At 43.5% G+C, this 25,630-nt stretch overlaps 1 protein-coding gene across 1 annotated transcript; it reads right to left on the bottom strand.

Moving 5' to 3' along the window:
* Positions 1-2,143: 2,143 nt before the first annotated feature.
* On the bottom strand, positions 2,144-24,426 carry LOC116381787 (ras-associating and dilute domain-containing protein-like). Its single transcript, XM_031844219.1, has 18 exons — positions 24,195-24,426; positions 22,485-22,687; positions 21,509-21,683; positions 19,574-19,806; positions 18,171-18,628; positions 15,754-16,050; positions 15,190-15,588; positions 14,604-14,641; positions 14,287-14,516; positions 13,760-13,872; positions 8,077-8,332; positions 6,888-7,060; positions 6,336-6,480; positions 6,046-6,224; positions 5,355-5,733; positions 5,027-5,274; positions 3,758-3,897; positions 2,144-3,664 (listed from the first exon to the last, which is right to left on the bottom strand). The coding sequence occupies exons 1-18, from the start codon at positions 24,320-24,322 to the stop codon at positions 3,571-3,573; spliced, it is 3,888 nt and encodes a 1,295-aa protein (XP_031700079.1). The 5' UTR covers positions 24,323-24,426; the 3' UTR covers positions 2,144-3,570.
* Positions 24,427-25,630: the final 1,204 nt, after the last annotated feature.

Here is a 25,630-nt window from a genome sequence, read left to right as displayed (position 1 = left end):
ACTGTCTCGTATCAAATAAACCAATACATTAAATTTGTAAATGTTTATTCCTTCTGACTGGATTCTCCCACACACATGGACAATTATGTGGTTGCCATGTTCAACAGTTTTGTTTCCAGTAAAAAGTATGATGCAATGATCATCCAACCTTTCAAAAGCTTTTACTCAACAAGCTTTTGAATACTATGTCAGACTATTGCGACAGAATCATGTCAATACTTTAAACTAAGCATCTAAGAAACATTGTCATCCTCAACCACACAAGTCTCCTATTAAGGAATGATAAGGCATTCATTTTAATTGAAGGACCCTTTAATGACTTTAATATCTGCACACCTGATCTGCTGTTAAGATGCAAAAACGATTTCTGCTCTGCAGCTCTTTTTCAGCAGGTAAGTGGTTGAACTGTTTAGTGGTGGAATTAAGGAAACAGGTGGTGCTGTAGAGGTGCTGGCCTGTTTAACACGGCAGCTCACCAAGATAAGAGGACAACAAATGATCTCTTGCAGGTGGAGAAAGAAAAGGCCTCTGTGTCCCAGAACATCACAGACAGCACACGAGCATAAAAACCCCTCACACTAGATATTGGTAACATGTATGATGACTCTGCTTTCTGCCAGCTCACTCTGATATTATTACTGAAACGTTTTTCACAAAGTATACAGGCAAAGCTTGATTATTGAAGAATTGTGTCAATTTGTACAAATTATTTTCCAGTTTAAGGCGCCTGCATTAGGCCTGATTTAGCAGCTATCACACAGACGCTTTGTTTCATATGTAATTAAGATACAAAAGACGCCCACATTGTATAGAGACAGTAGTAAACACATGTAAAGCACATGTAGGTATTTGGTCCTGTTTGTTACCAGGATATTTCAAAAACAACATAACAGACTAATGGCATTTATTGGATAGTTGGGCCATGAACAAGGGAACAAGTGATGTTTGATGGGATAGCACCACCATGTGGTCATTTATCAAGCACTTCATATTTTGGCTGATACTCCTAAAACACGAGGTCTAAAATCAAACTGGATTTCTTGGTAAATAATGAATCTGCCCAGACACAGTGTTAATGTTGTATAGCATCTTTCAAACTATACTGATGGCTTAAGTTTTTGTGCAGCACTTTATTTACATTAAGACAATATATTTTTGTATTACAAGTTTCCTGAAATGATTTGTTTATAGTATATGCAAATGAGGTATTCTCTTATTAAATATGTGCTAATTTAATACATTTCCAGAATAGAAATCTGAACCAGATTAAAAAGGGGAGTTTTGTATATTTGTATCACTACATGAATCTGAAAATACTGTCAACATGTCAAGCTTTGACACATGCATTTGAGGACAAATACTGAGGTCATAGAACCAGCAGATCAAATATTTCTAAAGTATAAAGTTATTACACTACTTAATTTTGCTTTTCATGTGTGCAGTGTCTCTGCGTAGCCGACACTGAAACAATCAAATGGCATTAACAAAGAAGCTGCAATAACAATGATTAGTACTACTTGATAATAAATGACAAAAGAGTCTGAAATAGAGTTTTTAGATGGGAAGGAGCTGATTGGCTCACCTGAAATTCACGTTACCATGATGCCAATGGGCAGCAGACACAGAAAACCTCTGTCATTTGTTCAAAGTTCAGCATTTTGAAGAGTAAAAGTATGTTTTATATATCATTACTATTGTTAGTATTGTAACACAGACCCGTGTTGTGAGCGGAAACATGTGCACCCTGCTGCAGACTGACGTATTGAACATGCTATTTAAGTATGGGTTAGCACCCCTGATGTGAATATGTTTGATAATGATTTTTATGCGGTGGAGAGTCATGATGTTGAAGCACTATACACAGACCAGAGAATAATCCTGTGAAAATGTATTTATGTAGAAAAGTTAAAAGTGCAAACAGTAAATAAACTTTAAGCATTCTATGGGATATTAGTGGCATTACTGTCATGACAACAGAGCCAGCTATAAAGTCAAAGTTCAAGATAAATCAATTATTTTTATAGTCAGTCTCATCACACGTCTCAACACTACAGGCAGAAACATTCACATAAATAGTTTATGAAGCTTTTATTTAAATAAATAAATAGATTCATGACATACAAATAATTTAGTGTTTGTGCCCATTGGCAGTTTATTCACGTTCAATTATGGGAAAGTGTCAGAAATATGACTTTATAGCAGTTACATTATGTTCATTATTTATAATATTAGCTCTCCTTAAATTGATCGCTGGAGCAAACACGTTTGGAAACGCGCAACTTTTACTTTAAATGCGAGCTGTCTCTGTTTACTGCTCTCGACTCCCTTTACTCAATGTTCATTATTAAAGTCGGATAATGGAACATCTGACGTTTCGGTGCGCTGAATTGCATCGCACATTGAATTACATCGCACATGTTCATTTAATGCGACAATAACACAGACAAAGCGCAACCGCGTTTAGGCAGCATCGGCTATCGAACAACGAACTCACACACAGCAGATACATTAACACAAGTAGACCAATGACATTAGGTAATACACATGAACTGACATTGTTCATTAGACAACGTGAACAATAGAAAACAAATTATACTTCGTGCACGGACCATCATCATGTTGCCCCCCCATAAAAGGGTCTGTTATATTATCTATATGTTAAAGGTGTTATAACTGTTTTGTTCCCGGACAAAAATAAATTCAGAATTGAATGGAAATCACAGCAATGGAGGATTAAAATGTATTTATTGCTGAAACAACAACAGACTAATGAGCTAACTATTAACACTGCTTTAAAAAAAGCATGTGGGTAATTAATAATAATAAGGATGTAACAATTACAATAAACTATGAACCCTGCCATAAAGGAAAAAAATGAAATGGCTGACTTTCTGTGACTATGAGCCAACCAGGAAGAATAAGTGACAATATGTTTTTTTATGGTCCATTTAGCAACAACATGTAACAACCACCGCATATCAAATGACTTTATCCAGAAGATGGATAAGAAGTAAATCTAAATCCAAGAATGGCAATGATGTTACACCTGAGTTGGTGCATGTTACTTTTGACATCATGCTGGTGTTGCAGCGAATATATCTGTAATTGCAGGCTGTTGGGCTGACGGCGGCCGGTTAAAACATTTTTTAACACATCGACTGGACCTGGTGTTGGACTTGACCTGAAATAGTTTAAGTTGGTCTTGACACACACCCCTGCGTAGAAGTCATCTACTGCTTGAAATGAGGGCTGGACCAGAAATAGCAGCAGTGATGTTTGGAACCCAAACATACCAAACTCTCTGGAACGCAGCCTCAGGTGCACACGTCAATAATTACTATCACGCTATCACGATGTAAATGAACAAGATGCAAAAACTACATTGAGCAGCTACAAACCTGGTGCTCAGTTTAACCAGGAAGTAGCTCATTTTATAGTGCTTTTTTAAATCTTCACAATCACATATCCTTTTGTTAATGTCCATGTCCTGAGCTTGAATGCTAAATAAGCTCTTAAAGTCATCTTTAAGTGCGCTGGTGGTACATTAACAGTCTTGGTTAAAAGATGGCGTCAGCAGTCGGTCTGTAGAGCCTCGGCCATCCAATCAGATCGGGCCACCAGTAACCTCAGTCTGTCACCCGATGACTGGATCAGCTCCTTTCCACTAACAGAGGTGGAAGAGACAGTGGAAAAAAAATCTGTTATTCAACTTTGATATTTAAATGTTTGAGTTTGCTCAGATTTGAATCCTCCTCACCTCTGGCAGTCCAGTCCGAGCAGACTGACTCCATTAACGGCCAGGATCCTGTCTCCTGGTACCAGCCTTGCACACCGGGCTGCAGGGGAGTCGGGGACCACCGTGCGGACGAAGATGCCTTTCACCCTCGTGGAAGTGTCCTAGAAGGTGAGGTCAACATGTCATGGCACGCTGCAACTTATTTTAATCCCACATTAAAAAGTACAAATTCTCTTTCGGAAGCTGACTCATGATATCAGTGTTCCCACCATCAAAGTAGCTTGAAACCAAACCGCTGAATGTATTGTAGGAAAAACATAACCACAGACTGTCCTTAAATAAACTGCCAATGAGAACAGATCTACATTCGATGGTAAAAGTGTCTGCAATGTGCAGTATGCTTTTAGATAGCAACTAAATCTGAAACTGGTAACTTGCTTTAGTTTATTGTCATTTTATGTGATCTGCATGGTTGTGATTCGCTGAGACTGTAAACAGCTACTGTGGTTGAACTCACAGTCACTGCACCACTATTCGGTCTCTTACAGCAATGCTAACGCGCTTATGTTTAGCAGTTGTACCAGGTACCATGTTCACGATCTTTGTTTAGCATGCTAAGATTTGGCTACTTTGCAGAGGCGTAGGTTTCATTTGAACTCATACAAAATGCAGGCTCTGTGCTGAGTTTTTCTGCATCGATTAAGCGTGGAAAAGTCTCCATTCGTGTAAAGGAAAACACAAAATATATAGATGATAATGCAAATTGTGGCCCATGTGAAACCATTTTACGGGATTTTTGTTACATAACGCATCTAATAACGCCTCGTAACAAGCATACATATGTGTTAGTTGAACCCAAACCATGATCTTTTCCTAAAGCTAAACAAGTAAACATAAAAAACTAAGTAAACCTGCATTGGGAGTTTATTTTGAAAGGATATTATGTATGTTACGGGTGGAAACTGACCAAACGTGTTAGGGACGGTTGCCATGAACTCGTAAGTCAAGTGAAAAGTAGGGTCATTTTCCTCATAGACTTCCACAAAATTGGACTTTTGCTACCAGAGGAGTCGTCAAGTTTAAGACCCTTAAACATTAGTTTTACTCTCCAGAGCCGGAGGTTGCCGTCTGGTTGCCAGTAGGAATTTCTTAGACTTAGCGGGATGAACTTCACAGTTTGACAAAAGTCCCTGAGGGAGTTAAGGGGTCGCGGTGAGCTCAGACTTGTCTTTAGTAACAGCAGGACAGAGGTAGAACTATGAACTATGAACTATGAACTACAACACTCACCCTTGTGTCAACCAGGGCAAGACCAAGTCCTCGTTCACCTCGCTCCAACTCCAAGCTAAAAACCTCATCATTACTGTCATCGACATGGTCAACCGCCTCTCCCTCCTCCTCCTCCTCCTCCTCTTCTTCCTCCTCCTCCTCCTCTTCTTCCTCTTCCTCTTTTAAGTCGACAAACCTCTTCACACTGGGGCAGTCTGACTTCAAACGGTCTACTTCCAGTGCAGCGAGACATTCAAACACTAATCCGCCTATGGAGAAAAGAAAAGGACACGCTCAGTTTTATTTTACCGCAGACAAACACGAACGGTGATGTAGCCCTGTTCCGTACCTTCATCACGTGCGTCCACACTAGAAGACCAGGGAAGCGTCTCACCGTCACCCTTCATCCATTTATCAACAGGATCTATGAGGTGGGGGGTGTTGGGCGGGGTGAGGAGACAGGAAGGGTCCAGAGCCGACCTCCTCGCGTCGCCAGGCTCTCCGGTCTGCAGCTCCAGATCTCTTAGCTTCCGGGACAAAAGGAGGACACCGCACGAGGTGAGCTCGTCCGGGTGTTGGGTGGAGGAGGGAGAGGCAGGCGATGAGGTTGATGGAGGTAAGGCACCAAAGGTAGTGGAAGGGGACTGGCGGTCACGGACAGCAGCCTGGGATGAGACCATCTCAACGGGCGATGTGTTTGAAAGGACTTCCGTCTCAGTCAGTTTAGCCTCCATGGGACAACATATAGACCAGTCAGGATCAATTAGAAAAGCATATTTGACATGAAGGCAAACACTACCAATTTTACACATCATAGTGTGTTTATAGAGCTTGAGCAGTACTAGTGTGAAAATGAATTATACTAAGCCTTTTCTGTCTCCAGAGGGAGCTGTGTGTCTGATAAATTCCCTCAAGCGTTGCCACTTGACTTTACATACGTTGGCATCAGGCGACTCTTTACCAATATGCTAACTTTGCCACGTCGGCCAAGTGAAAATCTTACATGAATTATATTTCCCAACTGCTGTCAGTATTATTACCTCCTCAGTAGCTGTGACCTCATTGGACCGCGAGTCAGAAAGGGCCGCCATGAACTCTTTGAGCTTGTCCAGCTGTTCCCTCAGGGCTGCATCTGTTACCTGCCTGCCCAGTAGGAACTGGTAACCCTCGTCCGGCAGCACCAGAGGATGGTGGGTGTCGAAACTCTCCAGGATATCGGCTGAGGAAAGAAAGGGGTCGCAACTTGAGGATTATCATCTTCACGATTGGTATTGGTGTGAAAGAAAGTAAGGTACAGGGAGGAGAGTTGACCAGGATGTGGACCTCTCACCAGTTTCGTGTGCTGCGGCCCGGTCGTGAACAGATGGAGTCCAGGTGTGTCTGCAGGGAGATGCTGGGCTGTAAAGACTCAGCAGGTGGTTCAGCTGGGCCGGACTCAGGGCAGGGTAGTCAGACCGCAAGGACACCCAAGATGTCTACACACACACACACACACACACACACACACACACACGTTGTAGTTAGAATGTCATGGGGAAGCTGAATTACCTTGCCGCTTTATTTTTTATTTCTTTATTCTGATTCTTCTTTATCAGCTGGCCACAGTCCTGTCCCACCTGAAGTCAATGGGAATTGTGCATGCAGACTTTAAACCTTTTTATAAATATTTGTTTTATTCAGGACAACTCTTTTTATATAAATAACTGCATATAATGTTAAACAGAAATACTCAAAGATTTGAAACCGATATCCTTTTTCGCCTACTCTGCAGAAATCACACCACCAAATCCTCAGTCTGTTATGTCTCTGGTGATTATTTATAGTTGGATAAACCCAACTCGGCTGAACATGTACTGTGTATGTGTATGTGTGTGATCTGTACCAGCAGTAAATTCTTTCTAGGTGTGGCCAGCAGATTGATAGCTGACGAGAGTGTGTGTGTGTGTTCTGAGGCCATGTCTCCCAGTCCGGCTGCGTGAGCCCAGTCCAGGAGCAGGTCGAGATTGGCCCGCATGCGTACGCCTCTGGTCCACTGGTAGAAACCTGGCTCGGATCCTGTGTACACATCGGGGGAGAAAGTCATCTTTGAAATCACTTCTTCGTTCATTTACTTGGGTTTCTCAGCTTTAAAGGTCTAGAGCAGAAATCTGCCACCTGCCTTTTTTCATGAAATTTAGGTAATGCAGATTGGACAGGTTCTCAGGTATCAGTAATATTAACAACTGCCAAAGCAAAACAATAATCCAAGCAAAAATGAAAGGATTAGTCTGGTATTCAATATTATTCTTGCCGTCAATGAATCTCTTGAAAAATGAATCTATACTATCAAAACTAACAAGGAATGTGTGTGTAACCAAAGTATGTGTACATTTACTACCATGAACAGGCAATATTGTTAATTATGTGTCAGTCCCACATACACTGTTTTAGTGCACCAGATGTGTATTATTCCACGGCTGAAAGTAGTCCCCAACAAGTGCACTATTTCCTCCTGTTTGAGTTACGTTTGGTTAAAAACTACAAAGACTTATGTCTCCAGCAGGCTGAGTGTTACAGTGCTACATCTATATATCCATCCATCCACGCATCTATCGGTCTACTTTGATATATTCTAAATTACGTTCCCATACAACAGAACCAAATTCTCAATTACATTTCGAGGGAGCGTATTTTCCCCTGGATTACATTTGTATTTGACATATCATGAATGTATTTCATCAAAGTCCACAAAAGGCGACAATAGGGGGGAGTTTGTAGTGAATGGACTGGTCAAACTTTCACCCAGGTGGTGTTTGTGTCCTCTGTGAAACCAAAAGTAATGTACTTATTTTAAGCAAAAACGTCATCTTTTACTAAACTTAACCAAGTAGTTTTGTTGCCTAATTGGTTCAGAAATGTTATTCTGTCAACGCCATTGAACCTACCGCAAAAGATATGTCACAAAGAATTATCGGCCAGAGAAAGTGCGTATGTGAGTGAGTTTAGGAGTCTCTACTCTCCAGGGATTCTAAGCCTGCATGCTCCTGTGTGCCGAGCTAATACGATCTATGTGGACACTCGTGCACTGGTACCTCTCTCCATGAGCGAGTTGAAGAGTGACGCGTTGATGAAGTAGAAGAGGTAGCCAATGAGCTGCAAGGAAATCTCCGGATGGAGCTGACAGTCACGCAGCAGTCTCCAGGTCTCTGTCAGAACATCCGCGAGATGCTGGATCTCACCTGGGACCTGCAGTCCACAGCTCTCACCACTCTCGGCGGTCGCCTGCAGGTCAGGACTCTCCCTGAACGGGTTGCAATCCAGAAGGGCCGGCAGGACGGGGTAGAGGACCTGATGAGACAGAATCGGTTGAATAAAGGGAACTGTGCAGCTCAGTATGAGACTGACTCTCCATGTGGAATCGGAGAGTGTTGACAATTCCTGCGGGTCCATTTGAGGTTGGAAAAGTTAACGTTGTGTGGTGGAGGTTCTGATCACTGGGATAAACTAAAACATGAAACCATCCTAACCCAGATTTCAGACCACCCATATCGTCTGTCTCTCTGTTTCTCGCAGTACCACCGAGATGATACAAGAGAAAAGGAATGAGAGAGACAGTTCGGAACATTTCCTCCTTTTTCTTGAGAGCAAGCCTGAACAACGATAGCTTTGTTCGGGCTAATTGTACACAGACATCCCCCTTCCCCTCCAATCTCACTCTTACATCCACCGCGCTTCCGAAGCCAGAGGCCGCCGTAGATCCACATTCCTAAAAAAAGCTGAATATGGCTCATGTGGGCTTGGCATGCCGCTGCAACAGGACTGCTGAGTGAAGAGTTCTGAAGGAATCCACCCTGAGCAGATCGGTTTACATCTACTGTAAGGCCCCTGCGAGCCAGAGCAGGCCAAACATGAAGAGCAGAACACGACAGCCACGGCTCCCGTCACACATGTGACAATGGAAAAAGGGCGACTTATTAAGCCGAATCATTTTGCAGTGTTTCTGGTTGGAAAATGTCACTCAGCGGAGCCAAGCCAGAGGAGATTCATTCATTCAGGGATCACCACATGCATCCATGGCACGCATTGTTCGGGAGTCCAAAAATAACTAACAAAGTGAGCATGCTGTGTTGTCTGCTTGTTTGTGCATTCATTGTGATGGACAAGCAAACACACAGTCTGCCCACAGGCCTGTTAAAGCGGGCTCTGTATTCACTGTGACGCGTCTTCAGTTGGAATAGCTGCTCACCAGTGGCGCCTCTTGTTTTCCACCCCGCAGCAATTACCCCTCGTAGCGGATGGACAGGCATGAAACCCCCCAAAGTAAACAGAGATTTCAGAAAGTGTCGCCACGCAGCACAGCAGCACAGCAGCGTCACCGTCCGTGTTCCCATTTGGAGCGAACAAACTACAGTATAGTTTGGTAAGACGTTGGCTGTAATCCACCAGTAAACAGAGTGGAAGAAGGGGTAGCGGTTGCGAACTGGAAACAAAACAAGTCACCTTGACCATTTAGAGATCTATGAGTGAAAAATGGAGAAGGGTCTTCAGGAATTTGTTTCAATTGGGCAAGTTTTAGTTGTTCTTTCACGTCAGCTACTATTGGACTGTTTCAGACAAGCGTTCACACGTTATCGGAATATCAGAGAAGACGCCTACAGCAGAAACAGCTGATCAGTCATGTCATTTAAATGTTTGCTTTGTCAGAACTTATTCTGTAAAAGTGTTTCCATATCCCATTCAGCCCATCAAAATTTTTTTGCACAATTGAGTAGGCTTTATTTCTTCAAAATGCACATTCAAATGTGTGAATGGAAACGAGGCTACTTTCTGTCTTGTTGGATGGGAGGTTAAAGAAAAGATGATGTTCAGCTCAGCCTTCTCTTGTTTGCCTTGTTTTCACCGTGGAACATTAAAATGTGCCCTGCACAAACTCAACCCTGGGTCACACACCGACATAAATCACTATGTCAACTCGCTGCACTAGTGAAGGGGAAAGGATACATTCTAGAGTAAATCATTAGGGCCTTAGCCAGATTACTCCTCAGTTTGACACCGGTGACTTCACCACATTCCTCACAAAATCTGGCCTGTCAGTCCAGGAAGAGATGTGGACAGGAGCCCACTGTGAAGTGACAGTCATGATGGATGACACGACACACCCGGATTAACTGGCGAGGACAAGAAAAACTGAGACCATGTGCAAATCTGAAAACTGCTGTTTTTACCCGTGAGAGAGTTGTGCTCGCACCACAACAGCATTTTTGTAGAGATCTCCATCCGCTCTGAAGTGACACACTGAATTCGTCCTCCTTTCTATTTAGTTATTCTTAATGCTTGTCATCGGTGTCACAGGGTCGGATTCCGCAAAGTTTTCGGACAAAATCATGCAGGTTCACCAGAAACTCCTTCAACTCAGCCTCCAGCAGCGAGCAGGCCACCGCCTTTAACCTGCAGTCTGAGCGGGAGGAGAAGAGCTCCGCGCCCCGGCAGCGACGGCTCCTCCCCCGACCAGGAGCAGAGCTTCGCCTCGCTGCTCCTCCGGGCCCCGCTAGGAACCAACACCGTCACCACGCAGCTGGGCCCGCTGGAGGGAAGGGAGGCACGGGAGAACCAGAACCAGGACTGCACAGAGTAGACTGTCAGACCCCGCTGCAGTGAAATGAGAGGTTTTCTGAAAGGGACTCTGGTGCTCGGAAAACACTACCGCGTTTGTCCACAGGGGGCCACCAAAATCAATGCAAAGTGAAAGTTCCTTGTAGTAGCTTTAACATTACCTGCTGAGTCCAAAAAATGTGCAAACGTAAAACCACACATCTGAACACCCAAATATTTATTTTTTGTTGTTGAGCTATTTCATGCAAAATTGACTCTCAAATTATCGTATGTACAATAAACAAAGAAACTGAGACTCACACTCCACTTCTTCCAAAACTCACTGCTCACACTGTCTGTTTCTAACTGAATACTTTTGAATCTCCCAATCTTAATAGCCAGAGGAAGAATAGCAGTTCTCTAATGATCTTTGGCTTCTAGATAAACGAGATACAACATGTGAATCAGGGCCAAACTCTTGTTTGCTGTAACATGCATGCGCGTCCTTAATTTTGATTTTGACAAGGCAATCAAACCATTTTCCGGCAAACTTAAATAAAAGCTTACGTTTAATACAGTTAATATTACAAGACAAATTTTCTTGTACCCAACCTCCTTTGCAAACGTTTTCAGTTGTCAGGACAGGGGAACTCTGACGTCAAATGTAAATTACATCCCGCAAGTTCAAACTTCATGAGCATAGTGTGTTATATTTTATAGATTATTTCTAGATTTACTGACAAACCCCATCTGGAAGTCATTTGGTTCATCAGGCAGAATTGCTGAGAGAAATACGTCTGGGGCAGGTAGTTAGATAACCACATCCTCCTGCACTGAGCAAAAAAAAAATGTGCTGCCTAAAATCTTGCAGCACAGCAACTATTCAGGAATTCCTTTAGTCTTCTCTTCAGAGATATAATGTCATATCACTGACGTCCTTCCTGCGTGGGAAACTGATACAGAAGATGCATCCAGCTCATTGAAGGGTCTGCGCGGGAGAGAATCTGTGTGCTCATGCAGCTCAGCTGTCAGTTATGATACCTAGTTCAGCTACTGACTGAGGAGGAGTACTGTAAATAGGCCAGTCTCATCATTAGTATTTTTTTGGATGGTGTTTTTTTACACACGACCACAAGGCTCAAATGGAAATTTGCCTGAAACTTTCCCGGCAAGCTTCCATGTAATGTAATGGGTGTGGTGCTTCAAAACTGCACACAACTGAATTGGGACTCCAATGAAATTCTGTTATTTTCCAAGTAACGTAAAGAGCTCGATACAAACTTTACACAATCAGATTGTGTTTAAAGCTGTGGCATCAGTAAGCCTGTGAGCCTCTCCTTAGAGCCTAAATTATTTTTCTTCTTCGAGGGGGTGATGAGATAAATGCAAAAAATAATGGATGGACGTGTTTAGGAGAGTTTTGATCTAAATCCTTTATTCATCACTTCCCAATAAAGCAGGGGTATAGGCAGTTTTATTTGGCATCATTGGGCAAAAATGTTATAATAACATTTTCGGACATATCGTAATTCAAGTGCTCTGAGAGAAAACTAGACTTCTGCACATCCTCTTGGCTCTGTTTCCAGGCTTTAGAAAAATTAGCCTGCGATAGAGAGACTTAGATGTTGAAAGCCTGATTCAACGGTGGAATATACTGTATATCCTGCAGGAAAAGCTGCTATTCAAGCATTGGCAACAACTGCCTAGCAAAGCAACCCTAAAAACAGGAAGACAGACTTGTTAAAAAGATACTGTTGGACAATAGACTTTTATAGAATCAGACTTATTTTTGCAACTGGAGGAGTCGCTCCCTGCTGGTCAGTAGAGAGAATGCAAGTTTTTAGACACTTCTGCATTGGCTTCACTAGGCAGAACGAGAGGTTGCTGCCGGCTTGGGACAGAGAGGGGAATTCTGCGGGAGGAGGGCTCGATTTAAAAACATGGCCACTTGATTCTGCTGAAAAGTTTTTGCCATTTTGGTCATAAAAAAACCCGCCGACGCCAGCTTTTGACCAAGGAAAATAAAAACAAATCAGCAAATATTGTACAAAAATAAAAGCAGCATTAATGATCACCTTTGGCCACTAGGGAGCAGTGGAACAACTTGCACACGCAATGTTGACATGTTAGTTGTTATCGCTAACGTGTTAGCAATCGATTCTCTAATGACACATCGAGCAGGCATAGTAACATTAACGTTCTTTTTGATTTGGACTTATTGGACTTATCAATTACTTATTACTTACTTATTGGACTTACCAATAATTCCAATATTCACTCTTCTTTTTTAGCTCCCTGTTGTTCTCCACTAACATAAATATTTGTTTCCCTCGCTGCTAAATGCTCTGCTTTGTGCACCAGCCAATCGCTGACTTTGTGTGTCTGCCCTTTGCTGTGAGTTTAGCTCCGCAGAGCTGCAGATTGGAGTGATCATTCTCTAACGGTAGTTATGACCCGGCTCACGTCATAAGTAATCATTGGATCCACAAGTAAAATGAAAATACAAATGAGTGGCAGCTTTAAGATTTTGCCCTGTGCAGCTTTTATTTGCCGAGGAGCAACTGTTCCTGCTTACTTGTGTCTTTCAGCATTTCACACGGGGAACGCATGTCTTTGTCTCTCAGCCTTTTTATAAGGTTGAACATGTCCTGTGATGAAATATCATAGGTTGCAATGTAAAGCTTCCTTGGCAGCGCTTGGAGATCCCTGGCTTGGTTCCTTCATCCTCCCCTAACACACACACACACACACACACACACACACACACACACACACATACACACACACACACACACACACACACACACACACACACACACACAAAGGGCCCTTGGTGTCCTGTCTCTCTCCCATGTCAGAATGCCACAAGTGTGGTCTGGCAGGGTGGCTGGTTGGTCTATTAGTGAGCTGTCAGAGTGGCTATATGGGCTCTTTATTCCCAGCCCGTCTTTGATTATTTTCCTTTCCCTTTAACGACAGATCATAATCATCAACGGACGGAGTCGCCACACAAGCCGGCACTGACTCCTCTCCTTTGGCCAAGACAAGTTCCTTGTCAACGAATGTATAAGGTAGATGGTTAACTTTCCCATTCAAGACACTGGAGTACTATTTAAGTACATAAATGGTGCATCTATTTATATTCTGTGCATGCTTCAGCTATGTGCTTGGTCATCCTCTCACCTTGGTAATGTAGTACACACACTGCTGGAAGGCGAGCATGAGGACCTCCTCCAAAACAGCCATCGTCTCCTCGCTGGCTGTACGGACACTGGACAGACGTAGTGCCACCAGGGCTGGAAATCACACGCATTAATAAATGACACAGTTGTAGCTCAGAGGTCCAGTGACATATTGAATGTGTGTTTTAGTTTCACATGGGCAACTTTAAACCCTTTGTCAGTGAGATAGAAAAATAAACGTTGGACTTTTTTCCACCAAGAAATATTCAAATGTGTCACCACTGAAGGTGAAGAAATGAAGGAAGTGTTCCAGTGAGTAGACAGACTGACAAGTAGAAATATGTTTTTGTATTTATTTCTTAACTTTCATCCTGCTCAATCTTGCAGGGAGACGTTTGCGTCCAACACATAAACCATATTTGATTTGGTAACATTTCGCTTAGGAAATAGGACCCTATAGTGCAGCTTTGATTCTTCACATGGTCACATGTTCATTGTATCAAATTCCTAGCTCAATAGGTGACTAACCCAAGTTCTCCACCTCCTTGCTCTCATCATCGTCCGTTCCTTTTTCATCATCTTCCTGTCCCTGCTCTTTTCGGGTCCTCCACTCCAGAATAAGAGGCAGCTGGCACTGGATGAACTGCAGAAGCTCCAGACTGTTGGACATCCACACCGCCAGGGGGCGCAGACCTGAGATCGCCTCGGGCCGCCCGAGAGCCTGGAGATCCTCCGGGTTTGAGCCTTCACCGCTGAGACTGAAATACAGAGAGGGAGATCTGCAGTGTTAGTCTGTGAACTGTGACGCGAGTGATTGCTGAAGAAATACAGTAAGGTGCGCTTACTCTTCAGGCTGAACTGCAGCTAGGTCCTTAGTGTGCTCCTGTGTGACAACAAAAAAAAGTAAATGTAAATGTAATATCATAGTAATAACCTTCATTCATACAAAATTGCAGATGGCAATAAAGTAAGAAAGAAAATCCATAAAATACGAATACAAAATCTAGTAAACCACAGGGGAGGTGCTAAATTCCAAATTCGGTATATATCTATGATGAGGGATTGCCTCCTAACGGCTCTCAGCGTGGTGACGCCTGAGCTGTCAGCTAGCGACTAACAGCGGTAACAGTGCAAACAAGTGCAACAGTGCTGACAGAGCTAATAGTGCTAACCTGAGAGGCAACACGGAGATGGGCGTTGCACTTCCCTGGCAATGTCTCAGGTCGGTGAAAAAACAAAACTGACTGAATCAATATTAAAACGTGATTTGTCCCGTATTGTCGTGTACATACCTTTCAGTATAAGGATGGGTCCTCCTTATTTAGACAACAATGATTATATATGTATTTTTTTTAAATCCAAATTACTGCTGGGGACCTTGATATCCCAACCAGCCGATCGCCCATAACATCTTTTTTCCCCACAACTCACCCACACAGCCCTCTGAACTCTGCTCGCAATGAGCAACAGCAGCCGGCGCAGGTCTGAGGTGTGAAGACATGTGGACGAATACTGCAGGCAAAGACACAGCAAAAATGCAACGGTCAGCGGAGGTCCGTCTTTGACGCTGGTCCTTCCCATAGCAACTATCTCCTTGACAATGCGCTCCTCATCCTCGCTCTCATACTCCAGAGTCGGGCTGTGGCGTTCGGGTGATTTTGAAAAGGGAAGGCGTGTGTTTTGAGGGCTCTGGAGGTCGACGGAGGTTGTGATGCAGGTGTCACAGAGGACTGTTTTTCTGGTATGGCTCGTTGTGCTGGCAGAGGAAGTGTGACCCAGCATCCAGGGGACAGCAGTCATGCCGGGCTCAGGAGTGGCATTGTCCTCTTCCTTCGTTTCCAAGACAGAAACAAGAATAATGAAGCATGATTTATCGTTTTATATGTTCTCGCTTAAGGAACTTGGCAAAAAGAAGATCTTAATAGAGAGAAAATAAAACAGTTAATATTTTGCACATGTTACAATCTGCCTGTCCCTTCTGTGTCCCCCTCTCACCTTTTGTGCCGAGGCGGAGGGATCCTTGAACAGAAACAGGTAGTGCAGTCCCATCCCGATGACGTCACCGGGGTCAAGCTGCACTTCTTTTCTCAGCGCTTCGCCATTCCTCGTGACCGCGCCGTTCGGACAGGGCCAGAGCACAGTGGGGCCGCCGACGCCATGCCGATGGAAATGGCAGTGCCTCGGGAGGATGTCGGTGGCAAAGAGAAGGGTGTCCGCCTTTGTGCCGTCGTCATGATCGCTTTGCCGACCAAATGCAATGTTTGGCCCAGCGAGTAGGTAGATGACAAAGTCCTGAGGGCGGAGAAAAATGACAAATTACCACACAATCTGCAACAATTGCGTTGATCTTCTCCATTCTTTTGTTTTTTGTCTCAAACTCATTACAGCACTGTTTATTCAAATTTTAATCTTCTATCGATATGTTCCTGCAGGTGCTGTTCTGTTCTTCTATGTTTGATCAGATGTGCTTATACTAACTAGCTAGCTCACTCTTTCTTTATGGCGACTACAGTTTGTATGGCTGTGTTAGCAAACAGTTTCCTTTTTCCCACACTCAGTGGACATGGAGCGACATCGGCATTCATTTGACGTCATGTTTCTGGCCACCGGACAAATCCAAGTCCAATATTCACTCTCCTTTTAGCTCTGCTCTGTCAGCGTTACATCCGCCACCGGTAACGTGACAACAGTCTCTCTCAACACCAGCAGTCTGACCATGCGGAGGTATTAGAATACTTGATCCAAGCCTGATTAGACACACAGTCTTTCATTGATCACAGATTAATAAACGAGCACAATTCGCAGGGTTTGACATTCCTCTTGTGATGCCTGTCTTTTTCAACGGGACAGATTTAACCAGCTGAATTAATTCACAAATAAACTCCCTAAACCTTGTTCACAATAGTGTTTCTCAATGGTAGATGATTATATTCTTACGACGGGTCTTTTGGGAAAACAACTGTTACGCAGAGCCTCTGCGTGCCTGCATGTGTGTGGCAGTTGCTCGCCGTTAACACCATGTGTAATCAGCCAGGAAGCAGTGCCAGGGTTGTCTTTTTCTGTTTCCTGATCAGTGTTTTGACACCTTTTTTCTACGTGCTGTTTGCTGACCTTTCCTATAATGATTCTCTGTCTGTCTCTCTCTCTTTATCCTGAGAAAACATGCTGTTGGACCACTTTACAGTGAGTAAAGGGCATATTGCAGTAGTTACTCCACTGATCAATTTAAATGTAATACAGTACACATGTCAACATGTTAGCAGTAAACCCTTTAGTTACTGTAGCAAGCCTGTCAAGCATATGCAGTTTACAATAACAGGGGCAGATTCTGAGCAATTTCTGAAACATTTCAGTAAAGGGTCTTTTAGGATGAAGGCTATCTGATGTGTTTGGCAAAAAACGCGATCTCAGCAATTGTTGGCTGGGGTTGCTAAAGTGTGAACTTCCCAAATCTGATAAAGAGCAGAAGCTGTTAATGTTCCAGGACCAGCTTTCACACAGTGGGAAAATACTACACATTCAAAATGCTGTTCTTGCTAGTCCTGAATGGGGATTTTTTTTAACATAACCTGTAACCATTCAATTTAATCTGTAATTGGTTAATAATGTGCTCCGTGGCCTTGGAAGTGATGCTGGGTTACAGGTAAGGTAGTTAGCCAAACATTCTAACAATTGTAGCTTACATTGGAGCAGATAAATACATTCCTTACTACAGCTTTTGCTCTTGTATTTTTGGTTTTAAAAAGGCTTAAAAAAAGTACACCACCCCTCCAAACTCTTTAAATTCCACAATTCCCTTTCTGGGGAGGGATTTTAACAGTCAATAGAAAATGGGAATGACAGAGCATTCTGGGGTGGCGCCACCATCTTTGGAGGATAGCTTATGTAGCTACAGTATCTGTCAGAGAGAGGTGACGAGATGACGTATTTTTTTGTAAACCAACCCTTGAAGTTAGCAACGCATTGGTTCCCTCGACAAAAGGTGTACTGACAACTTTTTTGTTAACCACAGACCTTATTTCAGGCATCTAACCAAAATCCCATTAAAAGAAAAAAGCATTGATTTTGTGGCAACTGGAAGAGCAACAATTATGACTCACTTTTGGGTTTTAGGCCTCATTTCTGCAGTACTATGTGTCATTATCTGTCAATCATCAGAAAGGAGACATAGAATGGTCAAAGGACCTTGAAAGCTTGCCACCCGTTAATGTTACAGTCGCTGATGTTGGCGCCTACACCTAGCCTGCAATGCAAAAAACTGGACCAATGATTTAACCGGGGGTTTCATGCCAATCCGAAGCCATAGAAGAGCTCAAAACTGTGAGCTGCGGGACTTTTACTGCCAAAACCAAGGGACGACCAAAATAGCTCCTCCAACCCCCCCAACACTGTTGTGTGTCTGAATGAGATACCTGTGCCGGGCTGCAGCCCTGCAGCAACAGCAGGTACGGACAGTCGTGAGGAGGGTGAATGGAGTACTGTGTGGTGTTATCGTCGCTGCTCTCCGTCTCCTCCCTCTCCGACTCCTCTCCTTCCCGCTCGCCCCTCGGCCTCGGTGGACAGAGGCCCTCTGTTTTGGGCTGCGACCCACCGTCCCTGCCGGGGACTGCCGGGCCGTGAATGCGGTTCTGTTCCGGGCTCCTTCCCAGGCCATCGGAGCTCTGCGCCGAAGTTTGATTCAGACTCTCGCTTCGATCCTTGCGACATTCATCATGATCACTGTCCTGTTTGGCCTCTGTGTCAGAATCTAAGAGGTCCATCTCACTTTTGCTCCTCCACAGTTTGTGGCCTCGTCCCGCGGTCCTCTCTATGAGGGTGGAGGTCACTCTGGAGCGGCTCTTCTGCAGCTTTCGAGCCTGGGCATTGATACCTAACGTGGAGATGAATGAACAAACAAAACCGTTGGGAATTTGATTGAACCCTGCAGTACAAATATGTGCAAATTGAGCTGCTATATAAATACGTTAAGCACATGAGTAATGGCATGTAGCGATAGGGCAACACACGTTTTTTTCCTCAAATAATAGGTGTGTGTGAGCCCATTTGTACGTCATGTGTAGGCCTACATGCCAGAGTCAACACGGAGAAGCCCCACACAGGAAACAGACCTCAGTGGAAAGAAAGACAGAGCTCATGGAAATAAAATAGAAAAGGTTCACCCACTCAGCAGGCATCCACAAGCTGACACTGATAGAGAGCTATCACAAGCTGCGCCATTCATAAAAGCAAAACACAAAACAGGACGCACTCGTACATCGCGGCCACAGCTGTGTCAACCACAGCCGGGGGCCCTGCGGTAGAAATGACAGTGAGTGGTTCACCGTGCACATTCACGCACAGTGTCATGGTGTCCAGCATGCTCCGCTGCATCATGCTTTGTAAATATCAGTGGATGAGATCATTTGCTGTGTAAAGCTTTATTTTTAAAGCTTTAATTTATGTTAAAACTGTAAAGTCTTAACGAAAGGGTGTGTCACCAAGTGTAATCGATTCGCACGGTGTCTGCTATCTTTATTGAATAAAAAGAAATGATTCTCTGTCGTTTTTTAATGGCAGCAAGAATGAAATCGAAGCCAAAATTTGCAACAAATTGAAACAAGGAAAACAAAAAAAGAAATCGTGAAGCTATTAAAATATGGTTTGGTCTGTGTGGCTTGGCTGATTTTTTACTGGAAAAACAACGTGCCAACAAACCACATTTTTACTGTGAGAACTCTAAAACTGGATTTAACACTGACAATACTTCATTTAATGGCACAAGCTGTTATTCCGGGACATGCCGACACCCTGAATGAGGATGCGGGTTCTGACATACCGGCAGTGACGGTGTCTTTGTCTTTGGATGTCTTCTCCTCTATCGAGCTCCTCCTCTGGATTTCGAACCGCCGCGCCAGGCCTTCTCTGGGTTTCCATAGCGACTGCAGGATGAGGGGCCTCTCGTTGTCGCTCACGACGCGGAACCCCTCCGTCCTCCACCGATGTTCTCCGGTGGAGCCAATGGTGTCGCACAGAACATAGGACTTTGCCTCCTCCTTGCCCAGTCCATACCTAGATGACAATGTCAAGACAGATATTATCATCAGGATGACAAAAGGAACGCAAGAAAATGAATTTAGCAATCCAATAGTGATTTTGGAAACTGGCTTCTTGCATTGTAAAGCGCATTTGAAAACAATGTCTATGCCTAAGATTTGAAAAGGTTTCAGTGCTCGCAGCATCTCATTCATACCCCCAAAGTGTCCAACCAAGTGATGATGGACTTGAAAGCATCATAGACTGAACCAATTTTCAGCAGTCTTTTCTAATTTTAGTACATACACAAACGGGTACTGCACAAGTATTCCCATATTATTTATTATTTTTGAAGCAGTTATGAGTACATAACAATTCAACACATGGGGGCCACAAAGAAAGACTCTGTAAAATGCACCCTTGCTCAATTCAATACACGTAGTCAACACAGTCTTGGTTGGTCTGACTCTGACCAGGAGCTAATGTTAGCTAATGTTAGCTAATGTTGCTGTGTGACTGACATTTGTGAGTTCATGACTCTTCTCCACTCGTGTTACATGCTCGCATTTAGCTTCATCCTGTAATTGTCACTGGTGGCCGCAGTTCAGTAAAAGTCACATAAAATTTGCTTTAAACCTGCATTAGTCTTTTTTTTGGTCACTAGGGGGCAACGCAACAAGCTGGACACACAACATTGACATATTACCACAAAGTTGATCCGCTGAAAGTATTAGCAAACAATTGCCTTTTTTTTTTACACACCAAGCAGACATGCACCACACGAATGTTCACTTTACTTTTAGCTCTAGCTTGGTCCTAACCAACTCCTGACAGCAAATGTCTGGCTCTTTAGCAGCTATGTACTCCACTAGAGTCGGGTGATAATCTGTGGGTTCGTCATTACAAGCGACTCCTTTCACAACAGACATTTGATCCATCATGAATCTAAAAGCATCAATTATAGCAACTTTAATTTAAAATACTTCAATGTACAAATATGCTGACTGATAGAGGGTTATTAGCCGTTTCCCTGAACTAATCCTCATCATATCCTAACCATGGATCATCCATTGGACCTGCATACAGCACAGAAATTAACTTATTAAAAGACGTAGTCTTGGCAGTGTGCTTAATGTATTTGCTAACCCATTACTGAATAAGAAATCAAGCAATGATAGAGCTAAATGTCACTGTAAAATTCTCACAGAGGGAAAGGAAAACTGATTTACTCTTTCCTCTACAGGCTGAATACCTCTCGTATTAATCATTCCATTATGTTTTTGGATGAAAAGTAAGCAGAGGCTGACAGACATTCACTCTCCGGAGAGACCGCCTTAAAAGCCTTGGCCCGACACTGGCTGTCTCTCACACAAATCTGTGGTTTGTTCAAGACCCTTTCAGAACTACTAAATAAACTATTTGGCACACGCACACACATGTGTGCACTGCACTGCAATTATAACAAACAGAACAGTGGGTTAGGTCAACTTTCATCTGAAATATACTAATCACAACAGCATGAACATGCCCTCCTTTCATCAACCGCCAACGTTTTGTGCATGGAGGACCGTTCTGACTGCTTTTTATATACAAATGACGTAGCGCAGAGGTATACTGCAGCAGAGGAAGCGCGTGGATGGACTTAATATAACTCACACAGGGACCCACATACAAAAGCAGACACATATGGTGGGCAGACGCATACACACACACGTACACAGATTACACATGGTCTCACCGTTCGAGGGCCTCTTTGACGAGCTCTTTGGCACTGGAGTGCGTGGTGGCCAGGACGCTCTTATAGTGAGCTCCCTCGCAGATCTCGTTTCCAAAGATCTTCAGGATCCCTGGAGCCGTTATCTGATTGGACAGCTCGGATGGGTCGTCCGCTCTTGAAGCATCTGCGGGGATCACTGCCAACGAGACGTGACAACAAAGGGAGGAAGTTTTGATGATGGGTCTCAGTTGTGGTTCCTTATTATTGATGGCAGATTTGCCATTTATCATAGACCCAATCATAACATACGCACTATGAGTAAACATACCTATCTATACGAGCAGGAAATTATATGTGTCAGTTGAGCTCCATTTCTCGTATGCAGCAATGCCATTCAAAATCACATCACAAAATCTAGCACTTTAAGTATGAATATTGACATTCGTATGTATTCTTTGTTTAGACTATGGTCTCAATTTCAGTGATTTAAGTCTCCCTTTTCCCTCAACACAATATGAAAAACAGTGACAATGACTGGCACTTGTCTCCATGATGGTTTTGTTTGTTTACCCACAATTAAAAGCCCCTCTCAGCAATTTAGGATTGCACTTACTTAAAGTTAGGTACTCAGTTAGCTACTTAGTTACTCAAGATCAAAGCGGCTGCTATAGCTTTTAGTTTCGAGAATGGTTCAAGCTCCAAACAATGCTGAATCCTACGTTTCCCATAATGCAATCGATTGCATTTTTTTGTTAGACCCTTCGTGCCAGTTAAACGCCCTCGTCAAAGTCCACATATCCGCTCAATTCTCTACTCAGCCGAGCTGGAATAATCCTGATGACATCATCGGGGTCCCTTAGAAAAGCTCGTCCAGACTTTATACGACTGTGACGAGTAAACTGAGCCTTTATCTGTAAAACCGCTGGCTCTATATATCATCACAACAAAAATCCCTGGATAAACATGCAGGGAGAAGTGTGAAGTCGTGGTGACTTACTGCTTCCCTTCCTGGCTTGGATGGACAGCGAGGCCCTGATTCCCGCCGTCAGCGCCATAGAGCCAGCATTGGAGTCGGGGCCGCGATGAAAGACGCCCGAGAGGCGATTAGTTTGGCGATGGATGCGGCTCTTGCCGGGCTGTCTGGCGGCCACGGCCTCCGTTGCCCTGCTGGTGGATGAACTGCCAACAGATGAAGCTGATCTGATGAAAGGAGGAGAGGTCTATGATCAAGACGCTGAATCCCTTCCAGCTGATTTGTACTGTACCTCTGACTTTGACTGGCTGTGGAAGGGCAGTAAGAGATGAAGGAAGATTCCCTGTAGGGTGCTGCAGGAATTAGTCCTAAAACCCCAAAATGAGTCAGCATTTTTGCCCTTCTGGTTCCCTCAACTCTTATTCAATGTTTTTCTTTAATGGGCTTTTGGTTAGGTGTCTGAAGTAAGTTATGTGGTTAACACAAGCTCAAGATATTTTCATGTTTTGTTTGACGATTTATGAAATGTGTCAGGAAATACCCCTCACGTGAATTTTGAAGCTTTAACGCGTCTTAAAAAAGGCGATCGCTAAAAAGTAACACGACTGGTCGGCCTTTAGCTTCAAGGTGGTGATGTGAAGTCACGTGACCGTGTTGTGGTTCCTTCGTAGCCATAACGTTAGCTTTTTTACTTCTGCCAACTGAATTCGCGCTTCGAAAATCATACAACTTGTGTTCATTTGTGAATCTTGTTGAACAAAAGGTGTAAGTATAATAAGCGTTTGTTTGCCGAAGAGCTTATTTTCTGCAGAAATCCCAAAAGAAAAATCCCATTGGCTTTTTGTCGAGGGAACCACTGCGATGCTAACATCCCAGGTTGGCCTATAAAAACATCATCCTCGCAGAGTTCCACGCCATCGTGTGAACAGAGGGATGGGGGAAGGCGAGATCAACTGTTTGTATGAGAGAAAATATAATGTTGGCATGAAGAAAATATTTAGTAGATAGATGGTGGGAAAAAACGAAGCACAAAACATTCTGCAACACAACATCATCACAACCTGCATCACAGAGGTCCTATAATCTCGCTACAATGCAGCGCATACATACATACATGTCTGTCTTTGAGCACAATGCCGTCCAGTCCCCTCCACCATGTCTCCCTCAGCTCTCTGCTCTCAGCACATTAATGAAATAATGAAGTGTTGTTTTACTTCTGACCAAGCCTGTAAGCTTCTTATCGCCGCGGTTCAAAGGTTCTCTGCACTTTCACCACCCTTTGGGTATAAAAGATTTAAGGTTTCTGACCAATGATATTAATGAAGCTGGTTGCTGCAGAACAGACAGAAGGCTCAGTGATGGAACATGACGGCACATGAGCAGCATGTCAGTGGTTTGGCGATTTTGATACATAAAACAGCTTTGAGGTTGATGAGGAGTTCAGCGCTTAGTTTAAACCTGGAGAAACCAGCGTTCAGTTTTTATGAGTTTAGTGTTTCATTTCGTCTTTATTCCATCAGATCATTCTCCAGTCTCCCCTTTAACCAATGAAAGCACTTCTCCTTCTGAGGTAAAAAAAATAGAAGAGAACTAGTAGACTGTATGGGGTTTCCCAATGACTTTTCATGAGCACATGAAGAGAAACAACAAAATGTGACAAACAAGACTCTAACATCATGACTCTCTCACAATTCATTTGTACAAAGAGGAAAAGCCCCCGCGGGTCACACTCACTGCTGGGATCCATCACTTGTCTTCCTTCCCAATTTGACAAACCGTCTCTGTGGCGAAGCTGCGGGTAAAACCGGTGGTCTCGGTGGGAGAGAACGCAACTCCTCGGTGGAAAACTTCGTCTGATTCATTCCCGTCTGATGGACTCGGGTGCTTCTGCTCGACTTAAACTCTTCTAGATAATTTCACTCGCGAGGACAAGCGGTTACCATCATTGCGTCCCGTCGGTCTGCGATGTGCGCGGATCGCTTCGCGTCATTCCAGCGGGGGGGGGGGTTCATCCAGGACAGGCGTCACAGTCACTTAATTTTACGCACAGGCGCCGCAGATGTTTCAGCCCTCATCCAGCTGTTGGAGCTGCTGAGGGGTGCGACGGCAGCGCGTGAGCCCGAAGGTGCGGCTTTACTGTTTCTGTGACGCTGACACGTCAGGTGAGAACTATTATAATTATTATTATTAATCACTCCGCGCGCAGCTGGAGGAGGCAGTTTGGGTTCAAACTCTGACTGAAACCGCTCTCCAGATGTGCGTCGACAGCGCAGCTGCTTGGAGATGCCAAGCGCGCGTACACACCCGCCCACCCATGCTAAAACTTTCAAAATAAAATCCTCACAGTAGAATGAGCTTCAGGCTGTGTTTTTTATCTTCATTCTAAAGCCAGTTAGCTAATATTTCGGCAGTGAGAAAAACTCACAATTTGTAGAGTTCCACTCAAATCAGCAGAGAAACGGTCCTCCTGCCCACCATGAACCGAGTGAACCAAAGGACCAACTGCTGCTGCGTTCATGACTCCATCTTCTGGCTGCGCACAGATCTGAATTTATAGTTTAAAAGTAACGAGCTTACTGTTCTAGTATAAGCCTGATTTATGTTATCACATGTCTTAACTCACCTTGAGTAAAAATATCAATAGCTTTCTTTAGTTCAACCTCACTAACATCATCGCTATCACTATAACATTGTGTAAGGTTGACACATAGTGGGCTGGATTTCATTTGACAGTTTTGTTTAACAACAAAACAAGCTAGCTATCCAGCCATGCCATGCACCGATAAACTACACTGATTTTTGTAAATAAGATAATAAAAAAAATGATATTAAATTGAATTATATGTATTAATGTAACCAGCGCATTCATTTAGAACAATAAACAGGCAGTTCCACTGAAACTAACTTATCCGGAATTAAAGGACACCCTACAGCCAATCACAACTGGGTATTTACCCAGACCATGGCATAAAAATATATAATATAATATAATATAAATAGAAACAACTTTACAGTAAAACCTATAAATTACTTCTTACAGGATTTCACAGGTCTATATGTTCATGCAAGCTATTTAATTGTAGTCTCCAAGCCTGAACTGAGCTGGAGTTCAGGATTGACCCTGATGACATCATCAGGAGTTATTATTTTGTCTCCACCAAGCTTCCTCC

This window comes from Anarrhichthys ocellatus, unplaced genomic scaffold, assembly GCF_004355925.1.
Source record: "Anarrhichthys ocellatus isolate YVR2014 unplaced genomic scaffold, GSC_Weel_1.0 scaffold4, whole genome shotgun sequence".
Taxonomy (NCBI): Eukaryota; Metazoa; Chordata; class Actinopteri; order Perciformes; family Anarhichadidae; genus Anarrhichthys; species Anarrhichthys ocellatus.
The sequence above is the reverse complement of the archived record's forward strand: the minus strand, read 5'-3'. Positions and strand labels throughout refer to the sequence as shown.